This window comes from Convolutriloba macropyga, unplaced genomic scaffold, assembly GCF_964194025.1.
Source record: "Convolutriloba macropyga unplaced genomic scaffold, txConMacr16.3 SCAFFOLD_2571, whole genome shotgun sequence".
In the NCBI taxonomy this organism is placed as follows: domain Eukaryota; kingdom Metazoa; phylum Xenacoelomorpha; order Acoela; family Convolutidae; genus Convolutriloba; species Convolutriloba macropyga.
In genome coordinates this window covers 424-14,798 of record NW_027449354.1, presented here as the reverse complement: position 1 = coordinate 14,798, position 14,375 = coordinate 424, and the positions used below count along the sequence as shown (strand labels likewise).

General features: G+C 35.6%; 1 protein-coding gene across 1 annotated transcript; it reads left to right on the top strand.

The window, feature by feature from the left end:
- The first annotated feature begins 497 nt into the window (after positions 1–497).
- Positions 498–13,808, top strand: LOC142354979 (phospholipid scramblase 2-like). The gene is made up of 6 exons (XM_075407300.1): positions 498–911; positions 2,313–2,391; positions 5,720–5,894; positions 7,812–8,035; positions 8,731–8,881; positions 13,417–13,808. The coding sequence occupies exons 1-6, from the start codon at positions 813–815 to the stop codon at positions 13,502–13,504; spliced, it is 816 nt and encodes a 271-aa protein (XP_075263415.1). The 5' UTR covers positions 498–812; the 3' UTR covers positions 13,505–13,808.
- The last annotated feature ends 567 nt before the right edge of the window (positions 13,809–14,375 follow it).

Genomic DNA, 14,375 nt, shown 5'->3' with positions numbered 1-14,375 from the left:
ATCCCTCCACCCCCACAGCAACCCCCCATCCCCCCATCCCCCGACCCCCGACCCCGACACACACACACACACACACACACACACACACACACACACACATTTTGCGACCCCTCCACTAGATTTCAAAGTCTTGACTGGGGTTAGGACGCATACTGAGTCAGAACATTTCGCTCCCATAATTCTGAATAAGCGCTGATCTGTTGACCTAATGGTCAGGCGAGGTCGCTGATCTGGTCAGGTTCAGATTTCTGTTCTGGTTCTGTTCAACTTCGCTCACGTGGTTTGAAGAGTAATAGCAGAAATCATATTACTGAAAGGTGTTTGTTTTTTATGGTTCAGTTTGCTACTTAATAGCAGTTGCCAGCATAATCCCCTAAAAGGTGGAATTTCTGGCACTCACGCCTGTTTCCTTAGCTTTCCCGATGCCAAATTAATTATTTGATTAGAAGCTTAAAATAAATTTAAACACGAAGTATTATATAACTATACGTTAAATTTTGTCAGCCAATTTTAAACGGCGTCTTTTACTGTTTTTCAAAAATTATTGCAGTGTTTGAAATGCGGAATTCATTTTCATTTTTCTAATTGAAGTCGGTCTCTGAAAATATTTGATAATTTGAGAATTGAAGATTTTTAATTCCTAATTTCTTTCTCAGAACTTAAATTTTATTCACCTTATCGGTTGATTTACTCTTCTTCAACACATAAGGCGTCTGCAGATTAACGTTCACAATTAATTCGTACCAGTTCAGATTTAGAATTACAGAAAGACTATTTTTGGGAGCCAAAGGTCTCGTTAAGTGGTGAGGGATATGAGCGCAACTCACGCGGGGTCTGAGCACTCTAACAGACCAGAGACAGCGTCCTCTGTGGCCAGTGTCAACTCCACCACCCAAATAATCCCCAAAGAGGTATTATCTTACCCAACCCGGATCATGTAGGAGTGTCTGTCAGGGATAGCTGCGATGTGACAAAATTTGACACACAAAAGTTTTCATAATAAATCACACTTTTCAACTCAACGCTATTGAGAAAGGCGACCAGATAACGAGGATGCAAAAATTTCAAATAAATTTAGTCACTTTCATTAGTTCTGGCAAACGAAGAATCCTTTAATTGATTATCATGCAAGAAAGTGTTTATGTGAATTTACACGAATAGAAATTTTTGTAAGTTTGTGTATCGCACAAAATCTGCAGATGAATTTCCAGGAGTAATGAATCTGCGTTTGAGCTAAAAATGGACCTTTAATTATTTAGTCTTCATTCGTTCATCATATGCTGATCGTTACTTTCTTAAGAAGAATAAAAAATCAAAAATTTGTATACTTCTCGTAATTTTCATTTTTTCAGCAATGTCACTTTTAGTTTGATGAAATCGGAGCAAGAACTGGAAAATCTATAATAATTCTATCGAAATTCTTTTCTGTACAATAAATTTTAATTTTGTATGTTGTCCATTATATATAATTAATTTACAATTCAAAATAAAGATAGGTGTTACGCGCATTGGTTTGCCTGACATACTTGGGTTGCGCACTGTTGGCGTCAGAGCCATTTGTGTCGCTCACTGAGGGTACCCCGATTGACATTTCTAACAGCTGAAGTAGCGGTAATCATTGGTACAATGTCTTGATTTCTTCAGTCAAAATATTCCAAACAAAGAATTTTTTCAGCTCAACAGCAATTACGAGAAAATTATTCTTTAGCGTTGTCTTTAATGATCATCAAACAAAATTGAAAAGTGCTCTTCAAAAAACAGTCATCTCTTTGATTAATATTATTTTCTCTTTTTTTGTCAGGGGACTGACTTTTCTCTCAGTTGGACCTTTTGGTTCTGAGCAGATTATCCACACTCTGACAGGGTTTTCATCCCGATCATAACACGCAACTATCCAGACTCTAGACCTGACTGTGGTCAGAGTATCCGGGCTCTGTTTAGACTTTCCAGACCGCTTGTAGTGCGCTGATCAGATCGTGCAGACTCTGGATAGAGCCCTGATCAGTCTTTGCAGACCGTACGTATTCCGGCCAGAATCTGTGGAAGGGTCTCAGTTTTCCCCGTGCACGTCCCTACTCGGTCTGATCAGAGCTGGCTTATGTCGCCAATATTTTATCTGGGGTATTTTCGGTTGACCGATTTAACAAAATGGCTATTCGGAATCTCTCTTACCTCTTTTTCTCGTTCTGCTTTTTGTTCGTCAAGGTCTTATTTCAGTTGCAATGTATGAGTTGAACAAGTAGAACTTCCTGTAAAACTTATCATGTGCACAATCTGTTATTCTCTAGCAACACTCTAAAATATGTGTTTAGACACTAACTGAATTGGGAGGCATCGGCGATGAGCTGCAATGGAGTGAACAACTACCTGATCAACCAGGAATTCCCTCAGGTACTTCTCTGCAACTTGCTGGTCCAGAAAATAAACCAGCGCATTCACCATAGACAAGACAATATTATCCACAAAATGTTTGCTCATTTTTATAATATGAATCCAGAGACATTCAGCACTGTGCTTGGTACCGGGTAGTTTGGCTCAATCTTCCTCTCCCTCTGACTGGTTGAGTCTTTTATTGAGTTCATCTCGACTAGGGTTGCATTAAAATATACGGAGTTACTTTATTTGATGTTTCCTAGACCCTTTCAGTGAGGCCTTACTCAATAAGCATTGCTGCAATGTGGATTTTGTGTCGTAGGGCCCTGGTGAAAGGGACTAGGAAACAACAATTTAATTAACCCCGTATATACCCTAAGTGAGATGTACTCTAAAAAATGGGAGGAGAGATATTGACCCAAATTTCACGGCCAAGCACATATCTAAAGTCCATTCAAAATCATTTCATGGGTCGAGTCATGGTCTTATCGTAACACAAAGTGGAATGCGTTGGGGAAAAACCGGCGTAATTTCAATTGATACACTTTTTAAGGGCCTCGATATAGAACAGGGAGCTCAACTATTCATTAGATTAGATGCTAGACTTAATTGGAGAAGCAGAAGAATTTATAGACTCTGAGATATTATTGCGGCCACGAAGTAAATACTTCAAAAAATTATTATAGTGAACAACAGCTCTCATTTGATATTAACACAAAAGTATATTTTGAGAACTACGATAAAGAATATATCATACAAAGTATAATTCACCTTGGATGATTCCCGGGAATCATATGACCTTGTTTAATTCCACGAAACTATATTGGGCAATGGAGGTTGTTAGGTTGTATACAAAATACAACTCAAGGCTCATGGATAATTTGCGATTTTCAATAATTTTAGTGTAATTATTAATCAGAAACTGCTTTTAGATAAAAATAAGTTTGCATTATAATCCTGATAAAATTAGGATAAAGCGTCAAATTACAGTTAATAGCTTAGTAAACTGGATTCTGTTTTCTAGTGAAACAACTTTTTTGCTAACTATGCACCCTTTGATTTAAAAATATTCTTTTCAGTGAGTTAAATGTTCTTTTACAAATTCTATTCATTTTCAAATTACTAATAGTCTTACTGCAGGATTCTTTTTCTGTGTTTTTTCCAACGATATTTTTGGTGCAAGCAGATGTAGTACGTCACTAATAAAAACATGGTACCAGTTCTGGAAAATATTGACAGAATTGAGAAGGTATTGCAAGATAAAATTCTAGCGGCCTTAATAAATTTTAGAGAATATTTGAGGTAACAAGAAGAAAACAAACTGATATCAATTGATGCTGTCATAAGACAAAGTAGTACAGTTTTTTTGATATCACAAGTCCATCTCAATCTGTTGTCAACCAGCGGTTTGCTATTTCTGCTTCTATCAGGCATTTTGATATTTACTGACTCTCAATTTAAAATACTGATAGAAATAATGCAAGTTAAAAACCAGTTGATTTGATTGGTTTCGCTGGAGCTCTCAAGAAACTGCCGCATTAAAAATGTGTTAAACTACATGCAATGACTATTTTTTCATACGCAAATCGAATGAAAGTATGCCAAAAACATATAAACTGTCTCTCTTTAATTTAGCGTTATTTAAAACAGTTCAATAGAAGTTCAACTGACGGATTGAGTTGTAATAGAACATACCAAAAAACCTGAAGGTATTGTTTGTAAACTTAATTGTGTTTTGCTATCCTAAGGAAGGGTAGCTTTGGAGTTTTTAGTTGCGGAAAGTGTGCATCTGCAACTTTTTGTGGAGTTCTTTTTGCCTTGTTTTTGCTTTAAAAATTTTCGAGTAAACAATTCCGACTCTGTCTCAATAGATATATCATGTGCTCCCAAATTGAAGTATTTGCGCGTTCTTTTCCAGATTATCGCGTGTTCAGAATTGCTTATTTCCAGATTGCATTCTGGACCATATTATTGGGCATAAAATCAAAGTTTTCAACCTCGTGGTGTCATTTCTGATTCGTTTCAGCGTCCATTAGCGGTCCCTTTTCTTTAAAAAATAAGACTACGCAAAACAGATTAATAGTGACAATGTGTATCAATGATTTTGTTTTGCTGGTGATTTTTTTCAGTATTCGGTAATTAAGAAGAACAAGAAAATTCTGCGAACTTTGTATTCGACAGAACATAATGCTTTGGTAGGGTCAACTGAAGTAAATATGAAAAATAAAACAATTTCTAATTAATATCGGAGTAATTTGAAAGAAACCAAACCAAAATGAGATCGCTGATTTATTCGTATGCTTGCTTTTTGTTTAGGATATGTTTATTTTGTTTACTTTTCCAACATTTTCCTATAAGATTGTCTGTTGACTCTTTGGTTTGATTTGCGGAAAAAAACTTTTGTAAGCAAAATTTTACAAAATATATATTTATCAATATTAAAACAAGCAAAACTTTCAAAAACTTGAAGTTCTATAGCTTGTTTCCGAAGCTCTCCTTTCTTCAGTTCCTACATCTGAAAAACTCGAGTTGAGTTTTATAAATCTGTGATGTGAATCAAGGTGCTTGATCCGTGGTACCATCATTGCAACCAACATTAGTCAGGCTATGGTCAACCTGAAGCTATGGTTAAGTAAGAACTCATCCTCACACAGTCAGCTTCATGGAGGAAGGGGATTGAAATCTCAATCATTGGCGTGTGCATCACACACTTTAACTCTTGGCTATCGCGCCCAGAAGTTGGATGAAATTGGAAATAGCAAACATTTAAATTTGACTTAATAATCTTTTATACTTAGTAGAGGCAGGTGGTGTCTTCATCTTCAAGGATCTACTTGCCTATCAAGTAATGTATTTCCGTCTGGTAAACGCACAAAATTATTGACATGATCATTAAATTATCTAATCTTCCAGACTATATAATGATAATTTTGATCGCACGATAACCCAGTTGCGTTCTTTTCGGTCTCGACGTGTATCGATTTTCGGTCGGAGACTTCAGCCTGGGTCTTGTGGAAAAATAAACAATTATTCTCTTGATTTCGGCTTAACGTCAATTTCATTAATGAATTATGATTGAATAGTATTTCAAGAGCATGGTAACAGTTCAAAGAATAAGTTGCATCGTTTGAACGCTAAATCAAATGCTCCCCTCAAAATATATCATTTAGATAAAAGAATAAAATTGATAGGCCGACAAAGACAACCCAGCAACTATTAATTCCCTTCCCGTTTCGAAAAAAAATACATCCCTCATTATTGCATGGTTTCCGTTTAAACAAAACTGACTAAGCTGACCATATTACGCTTAAAATGTCCCCTCAAATGCGGATTGGTTCATTTCAAGGTTTCCAGCAACTCACTAACGTGGACTTTTTGGACGTGCGAACTACTCTGGACTCTCGTGAGAAGTGTTGTGGTGCGGGTATGAACTGGAACCTGTTGAATGGGGTGGGGGAGCTGGTGTACACTGTGTCCGAAGACACCACCATGTTCTGTCGACATTTATGTGGACCACACAGGTAATGTCCATGCCCTAACTGGACCTATGATTAGAAGATTTGGGTCATACGCGTTATATTCACCACAGCCCGCTGATTATTGTCATATAACGGATACAACTCACCCAATTACCGTTAATATACCATAGTGGTAGAGAGGGGTGTCTATCGCGTTGTGAGGTGGCTGAAGCATGATTGGAAATTTATTGTCTCGGGGGTACCCTCTCAGATGTTAATTATACCGTATGGACCAAATTTTTGTCGCGCTATTTCGAACCATAGGAGCGCTACGTTGAATTTTGAAATCACATAATTGAATCATAGTCTCAGGTGCTCATACGCGCGTAATGTCGAATTATAAATTTGCAACTACGAGACAATTCGATTCATAATCTGATTAAATCAGCTTCATAGTACCGATAAATTCAAATTTTGTTACACATTTTTTTCTTTTCTGTGAGCTAACTGAGAAAGGTAAGTCGGGTAACTTATCAGTATATCATTATTAGCTGCATCATATAACAACCAAGACAAAAAAATGTTCGATTTTATCGATTAGGGCGACGAAATTGGTCTTAAGAGCTTGTAATTATGTATTCACTATTGTTGTTGTTTATTGAAGTTTCGAGGATTTTTACAGAACTAAAACAAAATTAAAAAAAAAAACAATTTTCCTTCTTTACTTGACGTTTTGTAAATTATGATTGCGAGTTCAGATTGCAATTTTCTAAGCTTCTTTCTACATTAGTTCTTGTGCAAAAGGTGACATGAAAAGAAAAGAGACAAAAGAGTTTCAGCAGTTATTACTTTTTTCCGACAATAGACGGACAGTTTTGCATTGTCTAAATAGTCGAATCGGAGTCGCGCACTTTTCGACTGTCAGTACCGCCTGATATAGCTTCTCTTAAATGGAACAATTTTGGACAATTTTGAACATTTTGCACACTTGCAGACATTTTCAAATGATGTCAACTTCTTGCCTGAGCATTGGATCATGACCATTTCCTCGTCTGGATCATTTAGTTGCAAAGTTTCGAATAGTCACGTTTTCGATTCATAGTCGCTAAAATTCGCATAATGCTGCACGAGATCAAAACATAAACGCGTTTTGAGGTATTGCTTCGGAGTAGCTCGTGGTAATTCTAGCTACTTCGAGTCATGACCAGTTTTTTGTCTGGGCCGTACAATCATGGCTAATTTTTGTCTCGATTAACCGGTTCATAATTCCACCACCTCCCCACGGGAATCGGAAAGGGAATCGAACGTGCTTGACCAAATATTCTTGTCCCCAAATTACAAATTGCTTGTTATATAGCTCATTGCTAGAGGGTGAAGGTTGTAAGCCTTCTAACCGGGAGAGCGGGATAGAGTCAAAATAGATGCAAAACTTAAAAAGGAACAGCGCACAATAGATACCAACTACTAAACAACGAAATATTAATCGTATCAGGGATAAATAATAGGGGTGACGTTTCACTCCTATCAATTAACCCGAATATTAATTCTTCAAACAATTGTACGGTTGCAATTCAGATATAGGGATAAGCAGTGTTAAGAAAAACGGTTTTGAAGTGCAATAAATGTTTGTATTGTTAAATGTCATGGAGGAAAAGATATAACAATAAATATGAGTATCGGCCTAAACACTGGTCGAAGTTTTGCTGGGAAATAATGTAAAATTACATTGATTACAATGACGTTGAATAGCAGTGAAAATAATTATTTTTCACCGCAAAGCCATCATTCTTAGCTGTGAACATGTGGTGGAAGCTGTGAAATCGTGCGGTTTTATAGCGGCAAAATTTTGTAAAAATTGGAGATTTTAGTGGTGGAATATTTTTTCACCACCTTCACCGCAATCTTTACATTTTTTAAAGCGATTTTTAGCGTTGGCCCCGGAATGAATGGGGTTGAAAAGAAGTGAAATGGAACATTTAGGTCAATGTTTCTGTCGGTGATGAATGAGAAGGGGAAGATAGTGGCCCTGTTTGTGAAGCCATGGAGGTGTGACGCAGGGTGGGTGCCATGCTGGATGCAAAAGATCATGTTGCAGACCCCTGAGGACCACCACCTGGGGTGGGTGAGACAGAGGTTCTCGTGTGGAGATGCCATCATGGACATTAAGGATGAGAATGATGAAACTGCGTTCCAGATTAAAGGAGGTTGCCGCCTTTCTGAACAAGTTACATTATTTTTGAGACGTCATGTTAACTGTTAAGAGGTTAAAATAATAACCAGAATATTAATGTATAATTTTGATTATTTCAATAAATATTCCTGATTATTCTGAAGGCATGTAAACTTTTTAACCTTTCGGTTATATTATTAATTATTAATTTACATGTTTGTTTGAAAAAAAAAATTGCTCAGAAAAGCGTTTGTTTATTTGGTTATAGTGCAACTTAAGGCATAGAGATGGCGAGAAACATAATAACTCGGCCCTGTCGAGTACCTATGGTCAACTTTTTAGAACTTGCAAGTTCTGACAAGGCGATGTATTGCCCCACATGTTCTTCTGCCGAAAACTTACAAGACCTTATAAGTTTAGCAATCGACGTGCAAATTCTTACAAGTTAAATATTCGACTTATACAAACCGTACCTAACGTTCATAGAGAATCAGTACTGAATCAAAAAAAATCAGAGTCTGATTCATAGTCTGAATCAGATTCTGAATAGGGGATTTCAGAGCTAAATATGACATGAACAGAGTCTGAATCAGTACTGATATGTTTCTGAGAATCATTCTGATTCAGTACTGAATTACTCTGAAAGTTAGGTACGGGAAGACATAACAGCTGATCCCAATTTGAAATTTTATACAAGCAATACTGAATTCACGATTAAATTTAACTTAGGCCCGACATTTGCATTCCGGTGCAGCACTTCCCTGTTGTATGGCATCTACGCTGAGGAGTCGGACGGGGCAGAGGGAGAGATCCAAAAGTACAATAACCCCGTCTTAGAGGAGTACCCACTCAATATGAGTCACGAGGATTTCATGATCAGGTAGCTAGAGTTTGACGGAACTATTTTCTGCCTTACCCCCCCCCCCCCTCCCCATACCATTCCGATAATTATACCAAGATTATAAGGTAATCATCAACAAGTTTTGCAGCAATTAATTGTGTTGTATTGACTTCCTAATGAAGTTTGTAAAACAGAGTTTAATTACACAAACAGAAACATTACAAATCGATGAAGCTCGATTTATAAAGCTGACGCCCAGTTTTTGTTTGATAACAGAGATTAACTGGCTATGGTTGCAATTAAACACATGGCAATCTCAGAGCAACCCTAAAATCAGCATATCTTGTAATTTGAGATTTAACACCCACACATACACACAATGAGGAATTTTAATGTAAAAGCTGTTTTTTGGGCACTTTCAACTGACCACGCACCTCAATAGGCGTTAAAAATTGCAAAATGGCAATTTTTGATCAAGCAGCTATATAAATAGCTCGGTTCTTATGACCATAAGGTCATGGAGGTATCTCATTTATTCTTAGCGGATGAATTTATCATCTTCGAATTAAAACGAATACTAATTAGATTAGATTAGATTAAGTTAGCTTTGAACTTCCAAACGCTATATAAAAAGTACAACGCATTGGTACAATCAGCGCTTGAGAGACATTCATATAGGTCGGAACCTGTCGAGTGATGTCTCTTTAAAAGAACGTTGACAAGATGAAGCTCAACAAGATCTTTTTTACTAGCCCCTACCAGAATTGGTTCAAAAGGAATTGGTTTCCTTGTATGTAATTATGCCTAATTTTATGTATAAAAATTCGAAACTCTATTTTAGAAAGAGTAATTTGATTTTTAACTATGTTGCTATCCAGTTTTACAAAAGAATTGGATAACTAAAGCACTTGCGTTAATAACGATTTTTTCATTCTTTATTTTTAATTTTGCTAAGCGTTTAAGTTGAGTTTCTTTGCTCTCCTGACTTATTTGCTATTGGTTTCTCAAACGCCAAGGTTGGAGGCATAAAACTGCTAAATTTTGATTCTAATCCGTTAATGACTTGCGCATTCTTTCGGGGGTCGCAGGGTCGCGATATTTCAGCTCTCTTTTTTAAATAATGAGAAAAGCGCGTAATACGGTGAAATGCACCGAATAAGCCCAAATTTAAAGACATTCAATTTATTTTCAGCTCATTTAATAAATAAACGCGGCGCATAATTATTTTTCAGCTAAGAAAAATTCACCTAGTCTCCTGCAACAATTCAGCGACTTCTCAGCAGTTTTTGTTCTTAAATTCAGCTCATTTAAGCACTTTTCACACAGTAAATTCTGCATTTTTACTAAGCTTTGATTATTCGAGTCCCTCTAAAATTTTATGCGCTTTCCATATGAACTCAATATATTAATTATAAAATTTTAGTACAGTTTCAACATTTTTCTTTTCTAAATTTCCGCATCGAAATCCTCAATAATCTTGATTTTTTTTATTGCACAAACAGTGGAAATAAGCTTAGTATATCCCCAAACTTGCAGTGCAATGCAAAAGAAGAAACGGAAGAGGGGTCTAACATGTCCTTGTGTGTTGATTTCGTTTTTAAGTAATGAAACTAAGAAAAGAAATCAGCTGAAAAACCTTACATAAAAAAAAGAAATGATATGGGGCGACCATTAGTGCGCAGAGTTGATAGTTAACTGCAGACGCAGAACTTCCCTCAGTTTGTAAAAAAATCGCTCGCTTTCTTAGTAAAAAGGTTAAAATATTCCGCAAATATTACTTACTATCAATCACTAAGAAAGAGAATTGAGTGAAAGTGGTCTTTGCATTCCTTGAATTCACAGAATACGAAATGTAATGACAACGTGTTGCCAGTTTCGTTGGCAATGTTTTTCATTCGGTCTTCTGATATTATTTACCACACGCAACAAAAAATTGTGTGTTGCGGAAACTAATTCAAAAAATTATTTTTTGTCGTATTTTGGTTTATTTGAATTTAGCAATAATTGCCTGCCACTTTTAGTTTAGTCATTTTTGGTACTGCCTCTATACTCTCTATGCTGATATCAAATGTACTGAAACCGTTCAAAAAAGAAATGTCTTCATTGATTTTATAATTAATTTAAGGGCGGACCAGCGCTTTTCAGTGGTATTATAATGTAATTTTTTTCAGCTACAATTCGTGAAAAATCAACATTATTGAGCACACTTCTGCATACGTTAAACGAGTTTGATACCAATTTTTTGGTTAACATTCATAAGAAAGTTCTTTTTTCTCAGACCAATATAGCATTGGCTTTAATTAACAAAAAGTAAAAGAAACATTTATTTCTTGGTAGACTTTAAGATATTGTTTTTTTTGCTTTTTATGTCCTTTTCAGTTGCCATTAATGTTTTCTATGCTTTCAGTAGCTTTCAATCCTTATGATGCTTGAATTTTCCGGGACATCAAAATGTCAAAAACGGCAAATATTCATGAGCAAAAAAGCAAGTTTAAAAGTACCTCTTTTAAAAATGGCACTTTTTTTAAATGTACCTCTGCGCACAAATTTGATGAAAAGCAAAAAACAATGCATCGATAGGTGCGTAGAATTTCGGTGTGTAAAACAGGAATAAAGGAACTATTACTTTGATTTAAATGGTATTTGATCAAATTCATATCAATATTTTTCCTGAAGGCATTGGTTGCAACTTCTTTATTGATATCATACAAAACAAAGTGATCATAGAACGTTAAAACAGCGTGAAACAACTGGAACCTGCATTAGAGAAGGCAAATCAGTTGAAGAAAAAAGAAGATGGACCACAGTATCTCAGAAAATTAGTAAATTATCTGATCGCAGGATAGAAACACGTCGTAATCTTCTGTTTCCTTGTGCGAAATTATTAACAGAGGCGGGCCAAATTTTTCTTTCAGAATTTTTTGGGATCTCACATTAGATATAAACTTTAGTGAACAAATTGTAAACAGAAATTAGTTTAATTGCCAAACGCAGATTATATCAATGAATAATATTGCATTTTCTACAATTATTTTAAAACCCCGGATTTGAGTCTCAGAGAAAATCAGCGCTGAACCAACACATTTCAAGACTAAGAACTTAACTCAGTTCTGAAACATTGCATCTCAAGAATAAATTTCTGTATGCTTTTTTACTTCATTATGAATATAAAGGTCATAGAGTTCGCCCAGGCGAAACTTATCCTGCATAGTCTGAAAAATGATCAAACACCAAAATTAAGTCTGAGCAGAATAATTCCATTTTTTGTAGCTTAAAGCTGGTAATAACTATAGTGGTATGCACACTATTAATACATAAGCTAGCTTATAGGCATTTACCACAAAACCAATTTAGCATAGTGTTTACGACTTGCTACCCAAATTAAATGTTACAAGTAAGCACGCGGAAGTTCGAATGCCATAAAAAGTTGGACTTTTCAGCGGAAGCTAGGCTGAACATATAATTTTTCATGAAGTAATTTTTTCTTAAAAATCGAAGACTGGCCAGTGTAAATTGCAACATGGTACTGGCCATCCTGAAAATCAAGATGTCTCTAGACTGATTCAGCATCGACCTTCTCTAACACCAACCACCGGGAAGTAACTTTTACAAAGGTATGTAGCTGAAAAATGTAATTTATTAATATTATTTAACAAATGATGCATCATTATCAATCATTGGAAATATAGCTTGCCAATAATAAACTTGCCATTAAACTGCATAGTAATTTATCTAACTTAACCCGTAGTTTAGTGGTAGAGCAAATCAGCGCTGAATTAGTCTAGAGACATTCTGTTTTTTTAGGATGGCCAATACTCTGTTCATGTCACAATTTGCACTTGACAGTTTAGGTTTTTGAGTAAACTTTACGACAAGAAGAATATTATGCTCAGCTTTACTCACGTCAACAAGGTTTGCTCTATATGCGATTCGAACTTCTGCGTGGGTATTTGTGACATTTAATTTGCGTAGCGATTCGTAACCACTAAGCTAAATGGGCTTTGTGGTAATTGCCTACAAACTAGCTTACATATAAATAGTGTGTATACTAACATATTAAATACCAATTATAAACTACAAAAGTATGCGGACATTATTCTGCTCAGACTTAATTTTGGTGATGAGTAATTTTTACTATACAGGAAAAATATAGCCTGGGCGAACTCTATCACCTCAAAATAATCATAATGAAGAAAAACTGCACATAAAGAAACCTATAATATTCTGGAGATGCGATATTTCAGAGCTGAATTAAGTTTTTACTCCTGAAATGTGCTGGTCCAGCGCTGAAATGCTCTGAGGCTAAAGTCCGGGAAGCTACTTTTGCTTGTAACAAGACAGCTAAATGAAAGAAACAATTAAAACAATTGAAAACGAAAAATCAGTTAAACTGCACAAATGGAATTCCTTTTAACTGCTGTTGAACGAAACAAAGTTTGAAGCAATTATTTTGCCTGTTTTTGCGGTGTTGTTTAATGCAAAATTTTTGCTGGTGCTGGAGTTTACTGTAATAAGCGACCTTAGTGTAATGTATTAACATGTGGATTAACATAATTACTGTCCTGTTGTTTCAGGTTTCCAGAAGAAGCGACAGAGAAAGAGAAGATGCTGATCATTGGTGCCGCTTTCCAACTGAACTTCATGTATTTTGAGATAACTTAATTTAAAACTTAATAACAAACCAGCTCGAGAAAAAAACTCAACATGCACACAAAATAGCAGTTTGCATTTAAAGAAAGAACTCTGCAAAATTTCAATGAACGAAAAGTGACGACAGTGAAATTATGCAGTTCCGCGAAAGACTTCTTTCTCTGACCTATTTAGGACAGCGAGAAGATCCAATACAGCCATAAGCAACCATTGAGTAAATTTGCTATTGTGTGAATGAGTTAATTAAGCATTTCATGGTCTTCTAGATATGATTTAGAAGATTTCTCGGGTTAAAGTAGCTGATCTTGTATAATTATCCGCTTAGTAAACTGGATTTTCAAAACATTCAAAAACTCGTAAGTTACGCTAGCTAAAATCAGTTTGCGACTGATTATTGTCTGTGCCAAGCCTCTAGGTCACATTTGAAGATTGCTGCAAGTGGTGCCTTGTGGAAACTCCTTTCAACCTTTCAAAGACTATTGTCTTGTTAAGCTTAATTGCTCTCTTTCACTCTAAAAAATTTTAGCTCCACTTATAGTATCTCGTCAAATCTAACCCAATAAAAATAATCTTGCAAGACTTATTCAGGTACAATTTTTATGGCGTAAGACATGGCTGAAAAATTTAACCATTGAGAACTGATAGTTATCTTACAAAGTCTTAGTCAGGCAAGGCCCGAGCAAGTGAGAACATTTGATAAGACACTTATGAAGTTCGCTTGATAATATACACAATAAATATAATAAAATATAATAAGTAAACAAAATATAATAAATAAATATAATGAATAAATAAAATATTTCCAAAAAGTCAAGAGTTTTTTAGCTGAAAAATGTACCCATTCGAGAAGACAAACTGATAAACTGTGATATTTTTTCATCAG